Source organism: Camelina sativa, unplaced genomic scaffold (genome assembly GCF_000633955.1).
Source record: "Camelina sativa cultivar DH55 unplaced genomic scaffold, Cs unpScaffold00590, whole genome shotgun sequence".
Classification (NCBI taxonomy): Eukaryota; Viridiplantae; Streptophyta; class Magnoliopsida; order Brassicales; family Brassicaceae; genus Camelina; species Camelina sativa.
The window spans coordinates 24,672-33,468 of NW_010921744.1; the positions used below are offsets into that span (position 1 = coordinate 24,672).

General features: G+C 33.8%; 1 protein-coding gene and 1 pseudogene across 1 annotated transcript; one reads left to right on the forward strand and one right to left on the reverse strand.

The window, feature by feature from the left end:
* The first annotated feature begins 6 nt into the window (after positions 1–6).
* Positions 7–1,402, forward strand: LOC104773603 (methyl-CpG-binding domain-containing protein 9-like). The gene is made up of 2 exons (XM_010498255.1): positions 7–560; positions 662–1,402. The coding sequence occupies exons 1-2, from the start codon at positions 249–251 to the stop codon at positions 971–973; spliced, it is 624 nt and encodes a 207-aa protein (XP_010496557.1). The 5' UTR covers positions 7–248; the 3' UTR covers positions 974–1,402.
* Positions 1,403–1,484: 82 nt separating this feature from the next.
* LOC104773604 lies at positions 1,485–8,251 on the reverse strand (annotated as a pseudogene).
* Between the last annotated feature and the right edge of the window lie 546 nt (positions 8,252–8,797).

Consider the following 8,797-nt stretch of genomic DNA (forward strand, 5'->3'; position numbering starts at 1 on the left):
CCCCATACCATTTTGAGGAGATCTGTTCCAAGTTTGTGACTAAGGATTCCAACAGAGATTTGGTTAGTGATATCGGTCTGATCGGCTCAAATGGCATCCCAACATTTCTTCCATCGTCTAATACTCATCTTTACGACTCAGTGCTTATCTCTGCCAATTCCAGTAAGCTAGATGGTGATGATTCAGGGGATCAGGTCATTTTTGCTGGTTCTGAAACCAATGTTGAAGGCTTAAATTCTGAATCTAACATGTCATTCGATAGATCTTTCACACACGACCTTGGCGGTCCACCGAGTAAACCAAGCGGACTGGGTTTTGGCTTCTCAGAGCTAAAGATTAAGAAATACTCTGGTAGTGGGTTGAAAAGCTGCTGTGTGGTTCCACAGGCTTCGTTGAAACGAATAACTGGCAAGGCGTTGCCGGTTTTCAGGTTCCTAAAAACCAACTTGCTTGATATGGATGTGGCACTACCTGATGAAGCTTTAAGACCGTCGAAATCGCATCCAGAGCGTAGAAGAGCTTGGCGTATATTTGTTAAATCCGCGCAAAGCATTTATGAGGTTTGGTCTAATCCTTAATTAGTATCTTTCCTCCTCTCTATCTATAGATACACAGATCTATCTGGATTTTCTAATTTCTATGCGTTTCATATTTATTTCAGTTGGTTCAGGCAACAATTGTGCTAGAAGACATGGTTAAGACAGGGTACTTGAAAAATGCATGGTGGTACTGGTCTTCCCTTTCAGCGGCTGCTAAAATATCGACTCTCTCGGCGTTATCCGTCCGTATCTTCTCCCTTGATGCAGCTATTATGTACGATAAACTCATAACTCCATCAGATCCGATGGATGAAACAAATCCGATCATCAGCTTAACAGACCAGAAGTCGCAACCGATTTCAGATTCACAAGAAAGAAGCAGCAGAGCAAACAGGCGATCGGGTAAGAAGAGGAAAGAACCCGAGGTGTCATAGTAACTTATTTGAACCCACCGGAAAAGCTCAGCGGGCACAGCCTCGTGAGAATATGAACCGGAAATGTGGATTTTGTTTTTTTTCCGGTTGAGTCAAAGTGGAGCCAATCTGTATGTTGTAGATATAGGCAATGTTTCTTCTATCTATATATCTGGAAGTGGACCTGTAAGTTGCGGATGTTTTTGGTGGTTCATCATGATAGGAGAGGCCTAAGTCCGGTTCATGGAATGGAACGGCGGTAGATGGCGATTCAACAGGTGAATGAGCTTGAGAGAGTATGTGTATACATATATGTAGAAGAAGACTGACTAATGTGGAATTAATTAGTATCAAAAGTCGCTTTTTAGGCATTAACTGATGTTAGAACGGAAACACTTCAATTCTTTATAAACCTCTCTATCTCTTTAATGGATCGTTGTGTTGTGAGGGATTTCTGAAGAAGTTCAACCTTTTTTTCTGAAGAAGAAGTTAACTGATTTTATATATTGGTAGTAGTAGTACTAAACTGAAGTGACTTTTATGAATAATATAACTTATCAAATACCGTGAAATTGCTGAATGATTCCACAATTATGCGGGGGTTTTCGTCAGTAAACATGGAAACAGACATGACTGTAATTGTACTTAATGATAATAAACACACATAAATAGCAGATTAAGGCCAAGCCCAGAATCCCAATGATTCGCCGTGATGGTGCGACGGTGAAGTGGTGGCCACAAAGACGTCGGAGAAACAGGCCCGGTCATTATCACAGGCGTTGTTGTCTTGTTGGGAGTAGATGGGTACGAGGCTGGGGAAGTAAGAGTCACAGCTGTCTAGTAGTTGAGGTGCGTCTTCGTCAAGTACCGCACTCCCAACACTCCCTGAACTTAACCGGTCATCGGTTTTGATTGCCGCTGGGTTTAGGTATACCGGATCAAGTTGGTTGGGTTGGGGGACTTGACGACCCGGAGGTAGTTCATTATTAGCTTCTTCTTTGCCCAGAAGCTTTTCGGTCAGTGAAGTAACCTGTGGAAAGATTCTTAACTTTTTCAATCACAACGGTCAACACAAGCAACCTCCCTTTTAATTATATGTAGTTCTTCTTTGATTATTTTGTATTCTTCCCAACTTTCTTTCTTTCTTTTTACTAATAATAATATACTTATATTAATGTTAATATATATTAATACTAGAAGTCATTCCGTGCTACACACAGATTTTGCTTACAATACAATGTTGTTCAATTTTAGTAATTTGGAAATTATTAGTTTTTATTTGTTTACTCACCAATGATTATTATTGTGATTTTTAAAATATACTGATCATTTTTGTTTTTTTTGGAATGATTTGTTTGGTGTTACTTGAGTTTTCCTTTTATATATAGTATTAGACTATTTCAACACATGAACAAAATTTTGATTGCAAAGTAGAGTGTGTAGTTTTTGCTCCTTTTAGATTTTTAATACATATTAGAGCATGTGCATTGGTGAAAGACTGATTAAGTTTCTCATCATATAATATTATTTTTAAATGTAAAGAAATTTGAGAACATCTTTCTAATATTGTGCGTCCATTGGTGATTTACTCGTCAATATAATATTTTTATTTTTAATGTAACTTAATATTTGTAATATAATTTTATTTGAATACTTATTTTGTTATTTTTCTTTGCATTTGACCTTAAATAATAAATAAAAAATTATTAATATTTTAAAACATCTTAAATTGCTTATTAATTATATTTAATTTTATTAAGTAGCTATATTTCATATCATATATGTATTATCAATAATAAAATTATATATACTAATATAGTTTGTGAAAGTTTCAAGATACTAAATTATATGTTAAACCTTGAGAACCGATTTTCCCTTTTCCAATTAAAATAATATTATTTTTTTTCATTTATTTTAATTATTAGAAACTCTATGATGGTTTAAAAATTACACGAATTTTTGGATGAGTATAAATATGCAATGGTTTTATTTCATCATCATCATAGATGCAACTGAATAAAATGAATAATCATATTAGTCGTATCTACTTAGAAGACAAACCGTAGGATATTATAATGTCAAATGCAATAATAATAAAATTTCTTAGAAAGTAAACTATTATATGTGAAAGTGGAAAAATGTTATAGGAATTGTTTGTTCTTTTATTTCTAAGATGGTTGATTTTGTAGCTATTTGATACTAAGATTCTTAAAAATATATGATACTAATATACAATTAACATATACTACTCAAAACTATAGAAGTCAAATTAATCATATATAGTATAGAAAAATGCAACTCATATCATACTATGATATAAAAAGACATCACAGGTTTAACAACATGATTTTGTAAGCATATGATAGTAAACATACAATTTTCTTTTTTATAATAGTTTTAAATACGTTTTTTTTTTTGCATAAAGATGAAGACTACTAAGAAATTAAATTTACAATAAAGAAACTCATATGCATCGTCCAATAAGAAGAAGTTTTATCCTGCTTTACCACATGAATGTCCAAAAAGAAGAAAAAATTGAAATTCTAAACTATATGAAAGGACATACATAATTATATGACATCCATAATTGTTGGACTAGCTCATGGAGTGTAGGAAAGACATACATAAACACTCTTATGAATAAATAAATTTGTCAAACATTCTCGCATAATTTTTTTCTATGTAGTATTAATGTGAATAACAAACATGATAACCTGCAAAAATAATTTTAAAATTATTCAAGAATACCTACTGAAATTTGGAAAGATATATAAGAATAATATAATTCTTTATAGGAACCTAATGACTGAAATTAAATAATAATAACTGAAAATTGTTTTAAAAGGATAGTAATTAGAGATTAAATTCTATTTTCATGGAAAACGGAATGAATTCTACTTTTATGGAAAACAAATTGGTAAAATCTAATGGGGAATAAATGAGTAAGTATTTCTCAAATTACTTACGGAAAACATCCCACCATAAGATTATATAAGATTAAAGGCTATAAACTAAGCAGATATGAAAATCCAAATATTTATGAATTTATAAGAGAATTTTAGAACACATAAATATCTCACATAATCTAGAATCCTTTCTTGCCCATGAATCATTTATAAGATTGAAACCCAGAACATTTTTTCTGGCACAGACTTGAATTTGGGCCGTCTTGTACGGCCCTTAGGGCACAGGCTTGGAAACTGGAGGTTCCCTCGAAGGTTCAACATTTTTTCTGGCAGATTGCCTCTGGTTCCCTTCTAGTGATGGAACGACTTGCTCATCGGGGTGTTCGGTGTGATACCCTATGTAAACGATGTGATTCGGAGGTGGAGACTATCAATCACGCACTATTTGAGTGTTCTCATTCTCGTCGGATCTGGGATTTATCTTCCGTTGACTTTACTTCCGCGGATTTTCCTTCTGGTTCCATATACACGAATCTAGATTATATATTTTGGCGGGTGTCTTCACAGGTGGGCGCTCCGAGTATACGTCTTCGTCTACCATGGATTGTCTGGTCAATTTGGAAAGATAGGAATAAAAAAGTTTTTAGGGCTGTGAGGCAGAACCAAGTGAGGTTATTAATCAGGCGGACAATGATAAATTGTTATGGGAAGAGGCTAAGTCCTTCTATTCGATTGCCCTAGATCCTCTGCCTACGGAGTCTCGGGATCCTCTTCCCCGTTGTTAGGTTGATGGTTCTTGGAAGGTGTCAGATCCTCTTGCAGGTTTAGGCTGGTGGTTTTGTAATAGTGAGGATATCACGCAATTTCTGGGAGCACGTAGTCAACGTCGCAGTCCTTCCCCCTCTACATTCGGAGATTCAGGCTTTGATTTGGGCGATGGACTCTTTATTGTCGGCGGGGGTTGACTGTCAGAACTTCGAGACAGATAGCACGGAATTAGTGGCGATGGTGCAGTCTCCTGATGAATGGCCCGCTTTCTCCAACCTCTTGGACGATTTCAACGTTCTCCGATCATCCTTCCCATCCTTCTAGCTATCGCGGATCCCACAGACGTCAAACATACGGGCAGATTGTCTGGCTCGTTCTTCGAGATCTTTATCTTATGGGACTTCTTTTGTAAACTCTTATCCTCCGGTTTGGGCAACCAATCTTGGAGTTATTTTCTATTTTAACGTTAGGTGAAAAAAAAAAAAAGATTGAAACCCAGAACTAAATTTTATACATAACCTATAATCCGTTTTTGCCCTGAATCATACATAAGACTGGAACCTATATTTATAATTTTAAATTTTCAAAATAAACTATAATTAGTTTTTTCCTAGGATGAAATCAGAAATTGATAAATGGTGGCTTTAGATCAGAAGGAGTTTACAACTGGTTCTTATCGAAGAAGGGAAAAAGGAAATGTTAAGAGTTTTTTTGTTTGTTTTATGGGCCTCTAATTACTTAGCTCCAAATTACAAATAAATTTAATTAATTAGGTCTAAATAACAAAAGAAGACATGTGTTAGATAGATAACATGTCAAGTGCCAAGTTTCTAGATGAGGTGGGGTTTGGTATGTTTGTGAGAGTTTTTGTAAGGAGCAATTTCTACGCCGGTTGTCTCGTCGGAATTATGGGGTTTCGGTTCCAGTGGATCCTGTGTGAGGATTGGGAATCCGAGTGAGGTCGTTTCAATCATCAAGGATTGAAGAAGGGTACCATCATAATCAAGAAACATGGCAATCTTTTTTCCTCTTGCAGCGTTGATGATATATGTTACAACAGGTGTAGAATTTGAGAGTAAATTTGAGTCTAAGTATTTAAGTAAATGTCTACCTATGGCTATATATATGTATGCTATTCGAATGTTAGATAGATGTTACTCTTAGGTTCAAAATATTTTATTAACAGTTACAAATTTGGGAATTATGGTGTCATAACTTTTGTAACATAAATATATGCAAACAGAAATATTTTCATTAGACTAAATACATTTCAATGCATTGTTATTGAAATTATAACTCTCTTTAATGCATGGTAAAAGCAATTTGTAACCCACTACATGATATTAAATATAAAATTTTAATAGATTTTCCATATAAGAAATAATCAAACTTAATGATTTAATTAATACTATTTTAAATACAGCACTTACAATTTTCTAATGAAATAAATAGATAGAAAATCAAGAAAGTCAACATATATGAAAATCTTCTTATATATGTGATTTGAACATGACAACAATTTTGAAATGCTCTTGACAAGATCGATTTTATGTTGATATGTGTATCGATATAGAAGGAAAAGCTCTTGTTGTGTAATTTATCATAATTTAATAGGATTTTAGTGGAAGTGTGGAACTGACTAACTTTATTGCCTACTCAATTAATGAAACAAAATATTATATGATTCTAAAACGTGTAAAAATTAAGGTTTATAAAATTACATAAGAGCTTAATCATAATCATGTATTTAAACTATTTCATTTTATCATCCAAGATATGGTTTTTATTGTGATATTTTCTTTTATTATAAAATAGTTTGTGTTTTTTCACTTTAAAGGACGAAAGACAAATTTAATAAAATGTAAGAAAAATGTGTAAAGTAGATGTATCAAATATCAGTTATTTATTAGTAAATGTTATAGAATATTATATTTTGTATCATGTATATAATATGAGATTTTAATTTTATTAGAAAATAATCTAATTTTGTTTAAGAAAAGAACTTAAGATATAAAAATGGATTTAAAAATATATGTCAATTGTACCAATATTTAGAAGAGAAATATGATTATTTGGAATTAGAAATAATATAAATTTGTTTTAGAATAATAAAATGGAAATAAAAGATGACACATGTCGCTAAAAGAGAATGTAAAATATCGCAATGTGAGTAAAAGTTAGAAAAAACCTTATATATATTCTCCTATCAGCTTGTCTTTTAAAAACAAAACTAAAAGCATATTCTTCTTTTCTCACTTATGCTTTCTCTTCCTTTAATTTGGACCCAAGAAGGTAAATCATTCATCCAAATTTAAAATTCTTGAGATGATGAGAAATTGTTGGATGTAATAACCTCGGATCTGAGCTTATCGTTGTCCTTGACGATGGAGTCGTAGTTAGAGAGGAGTTGGTCGTAAGTGGACTTGAGAAGATCGTAGTCTCTCTCGAGCTGTTTTGTTTTCCAACGAGCCCGGCGGTTTTGAAACCACACGGCCACTTGTCTCGGCTGTAGACCAAGCTTCTTGGCAAGCTGAGTCTTGCGTTCTGGCTCCAGCTTGTTCTCTGTCTCGAAGCTTTACTCCAACAGATGCACCTGAAACACATGCATCATTGTGTATATATAATTAACCCTAGCTAGCTAAATCGTTCATGTTTCAGACTTTATCTTCTTCTTCTTCTTCTAATATTATTGGATGAATAAGGAATTTGTACTTGTTCGGAAGTGAGGCGACGCTTCTTTTCGGGCAACTGGTCGTCGTAATATTCCTCATCGTAGAGATCCTCAGGGGAGCTAAAGAAGGGCCTTCGCTTTGATGTTTCCTCCATGTTCATCATCATCATCGATCTTGCTCCTCCTTCCCAATCCAACATAATAACATTCATATATAAACCAAAACTGTCATCACACTATATATATATATATATATATATTAACTACACAACAATATTCATAATTGTTCTAATGTGTGTGTTCCTAGCTAGAGCATTTATCTAGAAACAGTAAAAACAGGGGAAATTCACACACCTAACCTAATAAGGTCAAATTTAAACAATAATATTATAATTTGCGTGATCAGAAAAAATAACCTGGATTGAGATTCCCTAGGAAGAACATGTTGCCATGTTGTGAGGCTGATGGATCGAAATAAAACGAATTGGATTCCATATTGATTTTTTAAACAGAGAAGAAAAGAAAAACAAAAACTTCTGAGAGAAAGAAACAAAGAAGAGGAAGCAGATCGAGGACCACAGCGAGAGATGATTAATTAAAGAAGATGGATCGAACAAGGTTTGTATTGGAAACCAAAGAGAATTGGATTAAAAGATCATGATTTTATGGCGGAAGAAGCTTGTGCTCCATAGTAATCTCGCGGGTGACTCCAACGGGCATATGCAAAATCCCATCATGAACTACAACAATTCCCCTCCGCTCTGCCAGAGGGATCCAAGAATCACAGCCAGTACGATCCAAACAAGAAACCTTTCTCGATTTCCAAAATTTCGAAGATTAGTAGTTTTTTAAAGAGTGTGAGACACCCAAAGACTTGTGATAGAAGTAAGAGAGAAAGAGAAAGAGAGAATAGAACAACAAAGTGCCCTTTTGATTTTGAAGGCTTTTGCAATGCAATTTCAGCTAAACTCATTAGCTTCAACAAGCGCGCTCTTTTATACACACCACCACTAGGCCTTCTTTGTTAAATTACCTTAATACCCTTTCCTTTTTTCTTTTTGGGTATCAAACGGTACGAACACGAGTAATGTTTTTTTTTTTTGGTAGGGTATCAAATTCAAACGTTAATACTTAAGTATCAACTTAATGTACCTGTTTTAGCTAATATATATTTAACATGTTCTTAGATATGATTGTGAACTGACCTTTTTGATCAAAAATTTCCATATTCTTCTTCTATATTACATCCTTTTAAGATCAAAATTTTTTCCAACATAATCCGATAATTTTATAGTTAGAATGATCCTTTTTTTTTCTCTCTGTGTATTGATACCTGACATAAAAAAAAGGAAGGGGGGGGACAATTGTGGTAATTCGAATGTGATTGGCTTTTTTTTATAATATTTACAATCGGAAGTGGACTTTTCTGAGCTCTGTAGGGTCCACTTTCTTTAGCGAGTGGACTCGGCAACAGATCTCCACCGTTAGATTTAAATTATA

Excerpts from the sequence above, each read along its gene's own strand:
- LOC104773603 (XM_010498255.1), top strand. The coding sequence starts at position 249 with ATGTCATTCGATAGATCTTTCACACACGACCTTGGCGGTCCACCGAGT. Across the intron at positions 561-661 it reads CCGCGCAAAGCATTTATGAG|TTGGTTCAGGCAACAATTGT; the intron begins GTTTGGTCTAAT and ends TATTTATTTCAG.